At 39.6% G+C, this 15,934-nt stretch overlaps 1 protein-coding gene across 1 annotated transcript in view; it reads right to left on the bottom strand.

Moving 5' to 3' along the window:
- ISI1 (binding protein) overlaps window positions 1-15,934 on the bottom strand; it is a 237,069-nt gene that overhangs the window by 138,497 nt on the left and 82,638 nt on the right. Inside the window, exon 3 of the mRNA XM_089384514.1 lies at window positions 5,453-5,551. Coding sequence (XP_089240640.1) covers window positions 5,453-5,551 — 99 coding nt within the window. The remainder of the gene's footprint in view (window positions 1-5,452; window positions 5,552-15,934) is intronic.

The raw sequence follows: 15,934 nt of genomic DNA, 5'->3' as shown, positions 1-15,934 counted from the left end.
GGATCCCACATATAAAATTTGGGACAATCACCCAGAGGATGACAATTTGGAGGATGGTATAGTGCATCTTGAAGAACTGAAAGAGGAACTTATAAGGGATGAAGATGAAGCAGTTGCAGCTGCAGCAGCCATGCCACCTCCACCTCCACCATCCAGTAGCAGTGCTCGAGGTCTGAGTCTTGTTCCTTTGTTTTCGCCACCTCCATCTACACCCTCACGTGGAGGGCATGTGCCTTCTAGTTCTGGTCGTCGATCTGTGCGGGAAACTCCTAGAAGACCACCACGACCTGCTTATACTCCTGGAGACTCTTGTGGCAAGGGCCACATGTAGATTTACAGTTTACTTGTCTTTTCTAGTTTCTATTAGTTTTCATAACTGTTGAGTCTTGAGTCCTGGACTCTTGACTCTTGACTCTTTCATATCATAATGATATTTTTTGTAAACAATATATGATTGTGAAAATGAAAATTTGAAGTTTGAAGTTGGCAATTATAACTCATCGGTAATGATTGTGAATTATGGATATGATGCTTCGTGAAAGACTAAAGTTGTTTCATTTCATTTCATTATTCATGTTTCATTTTATAACATTTCATTGCATGTTAACAGTTAGAAGTTAGGACTTAGAAATATCTAAGATATTATTTCTTGTAATGGTTAAACTTAGCTTACAAGTACAACTTTGGTGATCAATGATGATAAATGTTATATATTGAATTTTCAATTTTGAAAGCTTGAAGTTGAAACTTTAAGATTGAATTTGATGAATCATGATTCACGAGACTCAACATGTTGCAGTTGTAATATGTAGTTTACTAACTTGTGGACATGGTTAATGAAGATTATAACTTCTAGATGATTGATGTGATCATGGTTCATCATTCTACATGTTTTTGTTGACATATATGTATCAAAAATTAAAAAATATAAAAAATATATATATTTTTAAAAAATCACTCCGGGATTCGCTCCCAAACCGGGAGCTTTTGAAAATGTCGCTCCCGCTCCCAAGTAACATTGCACTTGAGCAGTTCGATTTCATGAGTAGATCGATTTCTAGAGTAGCAACAGTCAGCTGCCGGAGAGAGAGCCAGTGAGATCGAAGCAGTGAGAGAGGGGCAGGGACAATGACGTCGAAGGAAGGGTTCCAGTTCCGGTGAGTGCATTTGCAGAGAGGCAAGTGAGCCACTGTGAGGCTGACGCAAAGTTGTGCAGTAGCCTCTATAGGCAAAGTCGATTCGTTGACGTTTTCAGTTCTAGAGGCCGGGAAGGAGTCCCAAAGAGTCGAAGAGTGTTTTTCTGGTCAGCAGAAGGAAGAATGACTTCATCAGAATCCAGGCAAGTCATCCAACCAACTACGCAGAGTAGCGCAAAGGCTAACGCAGTGCCTCAGAAGGTCGAGATTCTGAAGGCAAGTGTTGCCGGGAAATTCCCTGTGGGGTGAGGAAAATTCCTCAGTAGATTTTTGCCAATTTTGACATCCAATTGTACTCAAATTATTTCACTACTGCTTAATAAGAAAAACCTCAGTTGTTGCACCGGTTTTCCCAAGTTGGGTTTTTCTGAGGACATTGGTCCAAAAATAACTGTGTTATCTATGTGTGTGTGCTAGTATTTCTTCCAGCGTTTATTTCTTCCACGGTTTATTTGTGTAGGTCGCAATGCGATTGATTCAATATTTGTTACAGCAAACAATAAATAAATTGTTAAAATTAATTTAACAATTAGGAGAATTATTTCCAGTCGCTGCATTAGGATTCGGGTTTCCGAATTTTCACATAGAGTAGCATTGCTACAAGTCAGTTTGACTTGTGTTGACTTGGGCAAGAAGAAGATCCAATGCAGAAGGGTCTTATGACTTGGTCTTGGAGAGCTTGATATGTCAAGGGTCTTGGTCTTGGTATTTCATCAATTGAAGTTTCTATAAGAAGAAGAATTTGTTTGGGTTTTCCTCTCAAGTTGGAGAGGATTGGCACTGGCTGATCGCCTACATTTTGTGTCTCTCTTGCCTCATATTTATTTATGTTTTGGTAGTTGTTTGATGATAGAAAACATTAACATTATTCAAGAGAAAGAAGGAGCCAATTAAAGAATAAGAAAAGTTGAATTACAAGCAGTGATCATAGAAGAGAAATCACCTAATCCCCGTGCCCTAGATTCTCAACACGCAGTTCTTACTGTTGAGAAATCTATGGCATTAGGATTGAGTGATTTCTCTTCTATTAGTAACTACTTGTGAGTGCTTTTTACTTTTTAGATCAAGACCTTCTTTTACTTAGATTATTAGTGTTCTTCTTCATCAAACAATTACTGATGCATAAATCATAAAGAGGCAAGAGACACAAAATGTAGGCTATCAGCCAAGGCCAAAACTTCTCCTACTTGAGAGGAAAACCTAAACAAATTCTTCTTCTTATAGAGATTCGAATTGACGAATACCAAGACCAAGACCCTTGACCTATTTGCCGCTCCATGAACAAGACACAAACCTTCTTTGATGAAATCCTTCTTCCCTGAGTCTACGATAGTCAACCCTAGTTGCAGCACATTATGGTGATCTAACCTCTTCATCTCCTTCTCTTGGACTAGAAGGCTTTCTTCTTCAACTTGGCTTCTTGAATACTTCTTGATTAGGATTTAGCACAGCAAGAAGATCTTCCGCCCTTTTTCTGCAGCAGTAACCCTCTTCTTTTCATTGCACGTGTGAGTGGAGATCAGCCCTTAAAACAGTCCCAAACAGATCTTCCTTTAGTTTTCCTCCTTCGGTTAGATAGAAAGACTTCTTATGAGATCTTCGCACTCCTTTTTCTGAGTCAAACCTTAACCGAATTGCAGAGCACCGAAATCCTTCTCTGAAATTATGTGACTAAATGAAATTCGCACTGCCCTATTTGAAGTTGTTGGAGCCTGTAATAAGACGACATGACTTGGAGATGAGCCAACATGTCTTCAAGAGAGATATTATTATTTCTTTTGCAGCCAACTTGAAGGGAGATACTTGTGCTTGTCTTGGAGGGCTATTTATACTTATCTAAAGACTCATACAAGATGTAACATGCCCAAGAAGGGTCTTTCATACATGACATAGACTCAAATTGACTTTTATGACTAGATGACAAACCCTAAAGGCTCACAATGGGAGCCATCCCTAAAAACAAAATATCATGAAACCCATGAGACAAGCATTACAATAATAATTTTATTTTTCTTTTTTTCATGAATTACATAAAATCACAATTACACGTCATTATGAAGACTGAACCTAGTTACACTTTTCAACACATACGGCCTCCTGGAACTACTTCAAACTTGTCATCTAGCCTTCTCCTACCACTGGAAAATTTTGCTATGCCTTCTAGAATGACTTTCCGACCTCTAGCAACTGATCCAACCACTTCTCGGCAACTCGCTCAACTAAGTTGACTAACTCAAACCATCTGGACGGCTTCTCTGCAGAATATTTCAGCCTCCTCTCTACTAGCACTCCGAAACTGGAAAGATCCTCCAGAACTCTGTTGTTGCTGCTCCCTCAATCACGGATGCTTCCTTCTCTGGCTCGAACTCCTCTTCCTGCTGAATCTCTGATCTGCCAAGGAACTCGCTCTCCTTGTGTCTCAAGCCTGTTTTTCTCCATCCCCAACGATCTGCTCTTATAATCTCTCGTTGGAGCACCAACATCCATGACTAAATCGTTATAAATGGCTAAGATCATCTTGGACACGATCCGTGTGAGTCTCTAGAGTTTTATCAATCTTTCTCAATTAATTGTTATCAATTAATCAATTTTCCTGAGTCAGACTTTAGGCAATTTTTAATTATTGATCAATTAACTTAATTGAGCTGTCTCTAGGTGTTTTACCCTGAAACATTTTTTGGGTTTTGGAGATCTTGTGTTCTTTAGCCTCTCTAACATAAATCAAGACTAGAACACCTGTCCGATGCTACAAAAACTAACATTTTAGCTCTTTTTTTATCCGATGTCCCCCTCTAGATCCAACAAAAGTCACAATAGGATCAAAAGATCATATGTGCAGCATAAAATAAATCAATTCTTGTGGTTTCGAATTAGTTATCTCTTGATGCCAAGCTTGGTTGTCATATTCCTGAAAAGCACTTTCAAAGCTTGTACCATTTTTGCAATTGCAATTTCACCAATTGTGAACAGTTTGGTTAGACAACCAGTGGTTCTGGAACCAATCACTTTCATAAAACCAAATCTTTATGAAGTCAAAAACCAGTAGCTCAATACTCAGAGTATCTAACCAGTGATCACAGTCATACAGGTCTCAGACTCAGCAACAACTCAGCAAGCCAACATATAAGTGTGAATTTGCCATTCAGCAAACACTTGGCATACTCAAAGAAGTATAAATACCAAACTATCAATAAATAAAGTTACAGACAGTTTATTCGAGGACAAATCTATCATTTGGAAACCAAAATGAAAACAGGAAAATGAATTTGCAAACATATACCTACCTCATAGTCTATAAGTAGAAACCCTGAAGGTTCATGATCTAAAACTGATAGCAGCCAATAATATAATTCTGATATTTTTAGAGTTCATAGTCTACAATTATACAATACAATTTTTTCCTTGATATTCTTGTTTCTACTTATGTTCTTGATTTTTTTCTTTCTGCTAGAAGTTTCTTAGTGTACTATATCGGATAAAAGAAAACTGGTGCATTTGAGCAACCCAGACCAACATCTCAACAACTTTGATTAAACAACTTGAACAAGCCATGCCAAGTACAGATCAGTTTCATGCCAGGCCAACAAACGCAGAGTCAACTGAACCGGTTTCCCAAGTAATCAGGAGTCCTATTACTAGGCAAGTAATCATCTCTTCAATTTTTAATCACAGGGACAGTATTACTTGGTGAAATTTATTTTTTGGCAGCTCCTATGCATAACAATTTCCAGCAAATTCCCATGACCTTGATTCTAGAATCTAGGGATCATTGGTTCAATCTCCAGAAAACATGAATTCCCAAAAGGAGGGTACCTTTTAATATAGTTGGATTTCTTCATGTGCAAAACATGAACGTAAAATCATGATAAGAATCAAAACAATGATCACAACAACTTGCCCAGCATGCCCTTGAGTGAGCACATAAAGAAGAAAACAGGGACAATTGTAGGCCTATGTTGCATATAGAAACATATTTCTGCCAACAGCACTGAAGTTTATGCCAAAAAAAATCATCATACCAGAAATGTAAGAGATACTTGTCAACCTGAAAAACATTAGAAAGGCTTCCCATGTTTTAGGAAATACCAAAAAATCAAACCATTCAACAATATCACTGTCACATAGATTCAAGTTTCAACTAGGCACTTGAAGTTTTTCAGATCTATGCATAGATAAGAGTTGGAAACTACTAAATTACAAGCAATTTGGATGTTAACAAAGGAAATTGATTATGGTCTGCTACTCAAGTTTCATACCTTCTGATTCTCCAACGAGTCCAGCATTAATGCAATCAAAGCATCCAAGCAAGCACTCTGTACAAGTGTGCTACCAGCAGACAGCAATCTCACTATTTCCTGCAGACATTATTTTAATTAATTCCTGAAAAGAGCAACTTAATAAGTTCTTGAGTCGCTAAACTTTTGAAGTTAGCATAACCAAAGGAAATAAACTAGTTCAAACTTCAAACATCAGCATACACCAGAGTAATTTAACAAAGAGCAAAACGTCACATATGCCCAGTCGCATCAGGTTAAAAAGCAAATCAAATGCAATAAAACTCATAGTATTCAAAACTGGAACCGGTGACCAGACTGGTCCACCTATCAAACCATTGTTCAAACAAGAACCAGAAAAACCGGATTGATCAGATCTCAATGAACCGGTCTTTAAAAAAATACATGAAATAATTATTTTTTTATGAAAAAAAAAATCTTTTTAAGATTTTAAACCATGATTCCACACCAATAGAGACAAAATATACAAAGTTTGCTCATCTATATACCATGTAAAGGTGCAATACATATCAGCAACAAAATACATAATGAAGCTATACATGGCCTCTAGAGTCCAAAAACAATGCTACAAGCTATGGGGCCACTGGCCTGCAACAAGTCTATATATCAGTGATCAACATGATCACTCTTCATCATGATCAAACTCATCACCACTACTAGACATGGGATCATTAACATGAGCTATATAAACATCATCTGGCTCAGAGTCTAAGGACAACTCAGACTCCTGTGCAACCTCAGTAGTAGTAATAGTAGCAGCAAAACTAGACATTAAAAATACAAATCCTTGATCAACATGATCACTGATGAAACTCATCATTGATTCAGCACTACTAAAAATGTGATTATCAACAAGAGCTACATAAACATCATTTAGCTCAAAGTCTTCAAAGATTGCTCAACCTTATAATATGGTAGAGATTGAAAAAGTTTAACATGCCTAACCAATGATTTTGGTTTGAGTGAAGGGTTCATCTCCTCAACCTTATAAAATGGTAGAAAAAGCTTAGCATGCCTAGCCAATTATTTTCCTTTGAGTGAAGAGTACATTTTTGTTAAGGCCATGGTAGAGGAGTTAAATAAGCAATACCACCAACATCAACGAAGTTTAACAATCAATGCCACCAACATCAAAGTACTTAAAGGGCTTCATGATCAAATGCCAATCTCATACCCTCATGCATCACATAATCAATTGGAAACATTGCAATCCCCTATATCTTGAACCTAAAAACCATTAAGTCAGCTGGATTTTGAGTGATATCTTAAAACCTAGTTTACCAATATGAATTCAGTGAGTTCGAGACCATTCTCAAACCACCTGCATCATTTCATGGTAATGTTAAAAATTTAAGTAAAAGGATTAATTTAAGAATTTAACATTACCATTGATTGTCAGCATTGCTAGGGTTGAGATGTGTGAGGCAAATGAGAGGGGAGGGTCATCCTTTTAAAGGTTTGGAGGAGTTGTTTTTGGAGGGAAATAGCCCCTAATTTCCCTCAAAAACGCTCAAAAAAGCCAAAAAACAACTCACGTGGGGTTCGCGGCCTAACTGGTAAAGAAACTGCCTACTTCTGACAGAATCGGCAGATGTATGGAAAAACTAGCCAATTCCGTCATAAACCGGTTGGTTTATGGCCAGTTAATGGAAAACATTAGCCCACGAATCAGCCTAACCTGGTTTTTCAACCGGTTCATCCCCTTCAGCGAATGAACCAGGTAAAGTGACCGATTTCCAATTCAAACTGGCCGATTTTGAATACTATTTGAAATTATTATTAGTATCCAGAATCCATAAAAATGAATAGTAGGACTGTAGAATGGTCCAAGTACAATTGAAATCAAAGGGAGTGCCTAATGCATCTCCTAAACAAGTGAGACCATAAGAGAAAATAATAAGTAAAGGAGAGAAAAACTAGGTCAAGGACCACAAACTAATCATAGTTGTGATGTACCTTGCAGTAGTTAGAGTATCTCATAGGCAGTCATGGCCAAAAGGGTGGCAAAAGACCATACACTCAAGGACAAATAAATATATATATAAATTAAAAGATACAAAATATTATGTTAAACAGTAAAGAAGATTGTCGTGTATATAATTGAAATATGGATAGATTACATGCCCTCCTATCTAGGAAGGATTCGTCCTTAAGTACAAGAGAAAACGAAATATAAATATCATTAAAGTTCAGAGCAATATAGAAATGGTGTACAAGAATCAATCCATCCTAGGACAACTTTTATCATAAGTTTTGTTGATAAGACTCTTAAATGAAACTTTTCATCTTTGAAACAATGCAAACATTGGTAAATTGATGGACCATAGCAACAACTATTGTGATGGGATGATGATAAGGTTTTATTGCTAACTGCTTTTTTCTTGATTTCCATTTTAGGATATTCCTTGTTACCCTTTGGTTGTGGAAAAATATTACTTCCATAAGATAATTATGCAATTTCACATCTTCATTAGATCCTTAATTGATCTGTCAATCAAGAAAATTTCGCCAATACTAACAATTTGATCTTCAAATTTAATTGAGTCTGTAAACGTTTATTTGTCAACAACTTGCACGTTTGACTTTTGAAAACATTATATTTCTTCATTTCAATAGTTAATTTCCAATAGAAATTTGTCAATAACTTCAAGGTCAGATTTTAGAGTTTCATGTTTAACCTTATGTTGTTGAATTTCATTTATCTTATGGTGATCATCTACTTCCCATTTTCGAATTATTGGTGTAATTTTTACATGTTGCCATGACACATTCATATGTATCATTAGTGTACTTATAATCATAACTATGGCCATACTTTTTTCTTTTATTGTATTACTAGGTGTGGTTAAGGCCAACCTAGTCAACTTTGATATGTATGACCGATAACCCTCTGGAGTGTGCCCCTATTTATGTGGACTCATAACCCTCTTAGGAGGATGCCATACCTATTTGGGAGCTTCATTTGTAAATCATATTTTTGATCAATGAACTAAGGCTCTCTAACATGAAGTGTTTAAGCTTATGGGTATCCAAACCTTGTGTTGCACACTGTTGTTCCTTGGCTATTTTTCTCCCACTTGTGCAACGACACTTAGGACAGAGGCCCACTGTCACCATAGCCTAAGTCCCCTACTCTTCTCGGATTTTCACCTATGGGAGGAGTCCTAGTAATACTCATTTGTGATAGATGGTATCTATGATAGATTGGAAGTGAGGAAAGGTGGCTAGTTCAATGGAAGGGTTCAACAAAAGTATGAGCTTTCAGAGAAGCTAGTAATACCTTCCACGAAAAACCCCTTTGAAAGATGGCCACATTAGACCTACGATTGAGATATACAATGAAATAAGAGTGCGTCCAAGGTCAAGGTAGATAAGAGAAAAGGCAATGTAAGAGCTACTTCAACAAGTACTAAAGCACATGCCTTCAAAGAATCCCCACGTTGAAGGATTAGCTTCTAGGGTTCCCTCTTGATGTGATAACTAGGGCATCAAATTTACGGAAAATCCACCACGGGAATTCCGCCAAAACTTGAGAATCCCTAGAGAAGACACTAAGAAAGAAACTTATCCAAACGAAATTCAAAACGTCATCCTCCAAAAGATTTCGCACCTAGCCCTAGGGGAGCCTCCCTATCCTTAAAGGGATGAAAATAGAGGTGAAAAGAGAGATAAATCTAAGTTATATGTGATCACCAAATATTTTAGACTAGTGCTGGCATTGGGAGGTTAGGAGTCATTAAAGATCACGATATGGATAACTAGCTCTTTTCAGGAGACCTAATAGAAGCAGCTTCATTGCCCTTTAGATATTTTTACTTCATTGACACTTGTTAATGGAGTTTCAAGGACAAAAATGCATTAATCCCCTAGGAACATTCATTCGTTCACTATCTATGAGTAATACATGCAAAATTTCCCAATAGTTACAATTTTTAGACAATATTTCAACTATTAGGGCACATTAATAACCATGAGACAATATTCCATGCATTACACTAATAAAATCAGAAATTTATCAATAAAGGGCACTTTTTTCCCCATAGGAAAATCTGGGCAGATCAACCCCAAAGGGAATCTTTTAAAGCCCGTCGGCCAAACTAGCAAGGCCTAACCCCAAGGGCATCGAGGAGAATTGACCTTGTGACCTCCCAATCGGAGAGGTACTTAACAACGGGAATTTGACCAGTTGAGCTAACCCTTGGGGATCAATAAAGAGCACTTACAAGATAGCGAAGAACATATCCATTCATAGCAATGCCAATTAGAAGCTCCAAAAATGAGAAAGTTATGCAAACATCAAAATTCATCCATGAATCACCAAAACTCTCCACAAATTGCAGGTCTGGATTCTTTTTCTAGGATGCAAATCCAAGTGATGATGATTTGAGATGAGAGTAGCTAGAATCTATTTATACAAATGTTATAAATTCAACTTCAAATATTAAGAGACAAAGCCCCTCCAAATGCCTAAGATGCTAAGTAACCCACCCATGGCCACAATCCAACCATGAAAGCTTTAAAATCAAATTAAATTCTCCTCCTAAGCACACGCAAGGTTGATGTCATGCAAGCGTGGAGGCCTAGAGGAGCAATGTTGAGGCCTCTTGTGTTGAAAATGTGTGAGAGGGCCTCAAAAATAATGATAAAGAAGGTAATGCCCTCCCTCTGTTGCAAAACATCTCCAAACCCCTATTTGGGCTTTGTGGACTCCAAATGGTCTCATGGATCTCCGGGTGGCTTAAAATCAAGTTGATGCTCCATCAATGAGGGCTAGAAGATGACACATGCCCTCCCATGTCTCCCTGGGAAAGACATAACCTCCTTGGGCCCTGGATCAGCGGTCAAGTGTTGGGTGCAATGTGTAGCCGATTGGGCAATGTGGTCCAAGTACATCATCATCTTCAATAATTGGGGCAAGAACAAGCAAATGGTGGTGTTGAAGAAGCCCATTATGTGTGTTTTTGCCTGGATTATATAGGCACCGCAACAACGCTCAGGATGGGGATTGTCACTCTGATCCCCGCCCACTCCGTTCTAGCTATCTCCCAACAACAGGTTATGGGGGGTAGTCCCTATGAAATGAGGCGAAGGAAGACAAGTTGGGAACCAACTTGTTTGGGAGACACGGATGAGTGGCCTAGCCACTTGGTTGAAATTAAACAATATTATTGATTAGATTTAGATTTTCTATTATGAGACCAGTGCTTTAATGGAGTCAAAAATTCTTGCTTTCTATAAATTGGAACCAAATGACCAGATGGACACCCGCTGCTTAAATGTTTGACTAACCTATATGATATGCAATACCTAGGACCTATGTGAGATGCAATGATCTTGGTAAATTTTAATTAGATGATTGTCTAAATGTAACATTTTCCCCAACTGTTTTGAAAAGTAATTCTCAAAGTAAGTTGTGAAATGGAAGCCAACGGGAAGCAGGCAATGGCATGATTAACGATACCTCCTCGTGTTCCACTCACCCAGTTCCTCTAGCGCTGCAAACATTGTGGCTCTGACGACTGCAAGGTCATTGTGTTAACTACTAGGAGAAACTGAATCTCTCAAGCTAGTGTGAAAAGGGTTACCCTATATCTTTATTAACCTAGCTTATGCTAGGAGGTAAATTATTAATGCAAGCTAGATCTAGAATGTTAAATGCAAGATGATGAGTGAGGTTATCTTGAACTAAGATTGTTTGAGTTTCTTAAGTACTTAAGTTATTATTACTCTTTATGCCAATAGTTGTTAAAATTGGCAACTAGGGCCAAACTCCATGTGGGTTATCTTATTTATGGCAGCTGATATTTTTCTTGGATCCCTCTCATCGAGAGGTGTAGGATTGATCTAAAGATCATCCGATTCCGATAAGTATTCATGGAGTTATGAATTTATTTGTGTTATAAGACAATTCGTCAAGGTTGGCCAGCAACCAAATAAACCCCACTTGTGCTCAACGTTTTATCATAAAAGGAGATGACTTGAGAGTCATTTCACACACACTTCTCTCTTGATTTCTCTCCACTTGTCTTGGGTTTTAGTGGAATAGAAATCTAGGAGTGGAAGCCCTAGATGTTGCAAGAAAATAGGCTGCCCTAGCCACAGTCAAGAAGAAGAAATACGCTGCCCTAATCTAGAGGACACTATCAAGAAGGAGCCCTAAACCTATACACTGGTCCCTACTAAAGGCTACCCTAACGTAGACCTAAAGGCTGCCCTAATGCAAACCTAAAGGTTGCCCTAACACAGACCTAAAGGCAGCCCTAACAAAGACCTAAAGGCAACCCTAACACAGATCTAAAGGCAGCCCTAATGCTATCAAAGAAGGAGCCCTAACCTAACCTAGAGGACGCAGTCATACCCCAATCCTCCACGTTGTCTCAAGGGTAATCAAGAGGAGGATATACGCTGCCCTAATGGGTCTTAGCCGCAGCAAAAGCCATGGGTCTTTTGGAGGACCGAGCCGAGGGCCGGTATGCTAGGCTAGAAGGCCACAATACAAGGTATACTTCAGCAAAAGAAGAGGGGACGTTAAGGTCACCCCTATGGCTGTTGGAGAGCAAAGGAAAGGAGCTTGGATTTGTTCCTTGAGGACTGTGTGAAGAGGTAGCAAGGTCTGTGTGAAGGCTACCCTCATAGAAGGTTATTCTGGATAATGGGACAGTGATGGACAGCGGCAATGGACAGAAGCATGTTGGAACAGCAATGTCATGATGGACAAAAGCATGTTGGTACAGCAATGTCATTATGGACAGAATCATGTTGGGACAGCACAATGATGGGACAGCAATATGGATAGCAGCAAGTTGGGACAGCACAATTGAGATAGCATGACTGTTAGGGACAGCAGCTACAGCGATATAACTAGGCCGCAGTGGCAAGCATGGAGATACAAGGGACAGTTGCATGATAAATAGGATAGCAACAACAGCAAGATGCAGCAAGCAAATGGGACAGCTAGGCATGGTGCTTAGTACAGTATGGCACATGGGACAACTGTGGCAGCATGGTGCAACAATGGCACATGGGACAGCAGTGCAGCATAAGGTGCAGCAGTATGATGTGTACAACATGGCCATGAGGTCCAACATTGTGATGATGGGTGTAACATGGTGCAACACGGTCAGGTGCAGCATGATGACGAGATGCAGCACAATGATAGGTGAAGGAGTCACTTTGGAGAATCAGTTGAAGCAGCGTGTCTTCAACTGATCTCATGTATCATCTTCTTAGAGATGATCTATGCTCTTATCTAGATAAGTCAAAGTATTGACTTCTGTTGTAAATGTACTCTCTCTCTCTCTCTGCTGAACTATTGAAGAACATATAAGAAGAATTGATCAAGGGTTTCCCCATATTGGGGTTTGTCCCTGGCTAGCGCCACATCTTGTGTCTTGTTGTCTTGGCTTGTCTTCTGCGATTTATGTTTATTTTGTATCTGCAGCTTACTTTAATGTCGATGTGATTGCTAATCTGGAAAAGATATTGAGCTAACTGTGAAAATTGAAATAAATTGCTCGAAGCATAGAACATACCTAAACTTAACATGGTATCAAAGCTGAGGTGAAGACAATGCCCAAGCAAAAGTGAAAGAGTAATCACCGAAGACAGTTGGGAAAGGACAAAAGGATCAATGGATTCCTCATCCCTCTTCAAATTCACCAAGGGTGAATTCGAAGCAGAGAACATTATCAGAATGGCACAGCGGAAGCTTCTGATGACCTAAAGATCACTTCAATGGGAAGTCCGGATCTAAGGGTGGATGGAAAGGCAGATGCCTTGGGTGTAATAAGTTCGGCCATTATGCGAAGGAGTGTCTGAGGCAGGGACACATCACTTGATGATAATAACAATCATTCCAGGGACATCTTCAATGATCAGAGGAATGACAGGTAATGCAGGTCATCAAGGATATGGTCGACTCTTCAAAGAAAGCAAGGAACCCCAGGTATGAAGAATAAAATGTTGTTTCTGATAAGATAAAGAAGCGTTATATTGTATTGGCCCTTTCCTTCGGATTCTGTGGGAATCTGGCTTATTGATTGTAGTGCTTCAAGGCACTTCATCGGATAGAAGGGTTCTCTCTCTAATTTGGTAGAGATGGAAACAACCGTGGGATTATACTTGGAGCCGATGCCACCTATCCTGAAAAGGGTGTAAGGAATGTTACCCCTCAATTGAATGAGGGTAACTCGATTCACTTACATAATCTCTTTTATGTACCTGATCGCAAGAAGAACCTGGTGTCAATTTCGGGAATGGAAGTCAAAGGTTTCAAGGTGGCATTCATCAATGGAATGGTATGTGTTCGAAAATGGAATTTTCAAAGATGCTTTTGAGTTCAGGGTTCGCAGTTTGTATCAAGTTGCAGGATGGTCCATTGGGGACCATGTCAATTGTCACATCTCATCTATAGCACCAGAGGTCTACTTATTATGGGGCCCTACCCGATGTGAGTCAGATGGTGACAGGGATGCCTGAATTCAAAAGGAGCATGAAGGTACATGTCTGAGATGTATCGAAGGAAAATCTTACAAGGGGACCATTCCCCTCATGTAGCAGGTCCATAGGTTTGGAACAACCCGAGGGGTTTGAGATTCATGATCGAGAATCTCATGTATGCAGGTGGAAGAAAGCCCTCTATGGCTTGAAGCAAAACACCCCAGGCATAGTATGAGAGGATTGATAGTTGTCTGATGAAGCTGAGATTCACTAGGAGTGAAGCCAATCCAAACCTTTGCTTGAAGGTTGTGGATGATAGACCTCTCATACTGGCACCTTCTGAGGATGACCTCTTTCTGACAGGTGTAGACCCTCTCATTTGCAGAAGTAAGAGGGAGTTGGATTCCAGATTTGGAATGGCAAACTGCAAGCCCATGACTACCTCAATGGAGCTTAACTTTCAGAAGTTATGTGGTAGTAATGTCGGACCAGATTTGGGAAATGCCTTTGAGTTTCATAAACTCATTTGCATTGATGTTCTTGGTGAACTTCCGTCCGGACATATGTTTTGCAGTTAGCATGATGAGATCATATATGGTTGAGCCTCACTGGATTGGTGCCAAGAATCTTCTGAAATATCTTTAGGGCACAATCTCTCATGGATTGAGATACACTGCCAGAAATATGAAGCTACATGATTGTTTGAATGCTGACTAGGAAGGCAGTGTGGAGGATCTCAAGAGCAATTCTGAGTGATGACTCTCTTTGGTTTTTGCTCGATATTCTGGATGAGTAGAAAGAAGAAGTCGGTTGCTATAAGCACTGCTGGGACCGAATACATAGCTACGAGTATGACCTTGTGTGAAGCTACCTGGTTGCGAAAGCTCTTCAGTGAGTTGTTTGTACACATGATGGATACCACCATGATCTTCTGTGCAACCAGGGGGTGATTCGATTGTTGAGGAATCCTGTATTCTATGATTGCTCCAGTATATAGACATCAAATACTACCTTATCTAGGATATGGTACGTCAATGAGCAAGGAGGCTCTATCGCATTGAGACTGATGTACAAGTCGCAGACATTCTGTCAAAGCCCCCGGGAAAGGTCAAATTTGTGACTTCCGGAACAACTTGGAGTCATTGAGAGACCTTCTTATCAAGGTCCTGCATGTTGCATGCATTGAGCTCTGGGAGCTCCGGGGGGCTTGGGGTACTTATTGGAGCAACAAGCGACCATAGGGCGACTCACCCTCCCCTAATGGTGCGTTGTGTACAGGGTCAATGGCTCAACCTTCCCCTGTGATACCTCGTGGCGACTTAGGGACAAGATGAGTGGTTCTTTGTCGAGGCATCTTACCCATGCAGCCTGGGACTAATGGGAAGTACCTCTCATCTGGCCAATGAACAGGGAAATGGGGTTAGGGACCATAGTAGTACTATCAATGGACGCATCGTTGTATCTACCGCAGTCCCTATGCTAGGATGACCTCCATTGATCTGGGATCAATGAAACTGATCTGGAATCAGTATGAGTGGTTTGAGACACTCTCTTGTGATATTGGTTTGGATCAATGAAACTGACTTCGGGTTAGTAAGAGTGGTATGACACACTCTCTTCATATGGAACTAACTTCGGGTCAGTACAGAATGGTATGAGACATTCTCGATCAATTCTTCTTCTTCATGGTTTAGCAGAGCAGAGGAGAAAGAAGCTAAACAAAGTAGAGTAGAGCAGAGCAGAGCAGTGCAAGGCACTGATGGCAGAGATAGTACAGTCGGACAAATGGATCAGCGGATGAAGTTCTCCCTAGTTGAGAGGGAGTGTTAAAATTAGCAACTAGGGCCAAACTCCATGTGGGTCATCTTATTTATGGTAGCTGATATTTTTCTTGGATCCCTCTCATCGAGAGGTGTAGGATTGATCTAAATATCATCCGATTCCGATAAGTCTTCATGGAGTTATGAATTTATTTGTGTTATAAGACAATTTGTCAAGGTCGGG

The sequence above is a fragment of the Pinus tabuliformis genome, chromosome Q, assembly GCF_031772625.1.
Source record: "Pinus tabuliformis cultivar Carrire ecotype Pingquan chromosome Q, CPIR1, whole genome shotgun sequence".
Classification (NCBI taxonomy): domain Eukaryota; kingdom Viridiplantae; phylum Streptophyta; class Pinopsida; order Pinales; family Pinaceae; genus Pinus; species Pinus tabuliformis.
Note: the sequence above shows the minus strand (reverse complement) of the source record. Positions and strands in the feature narration are given on the sequence as shown.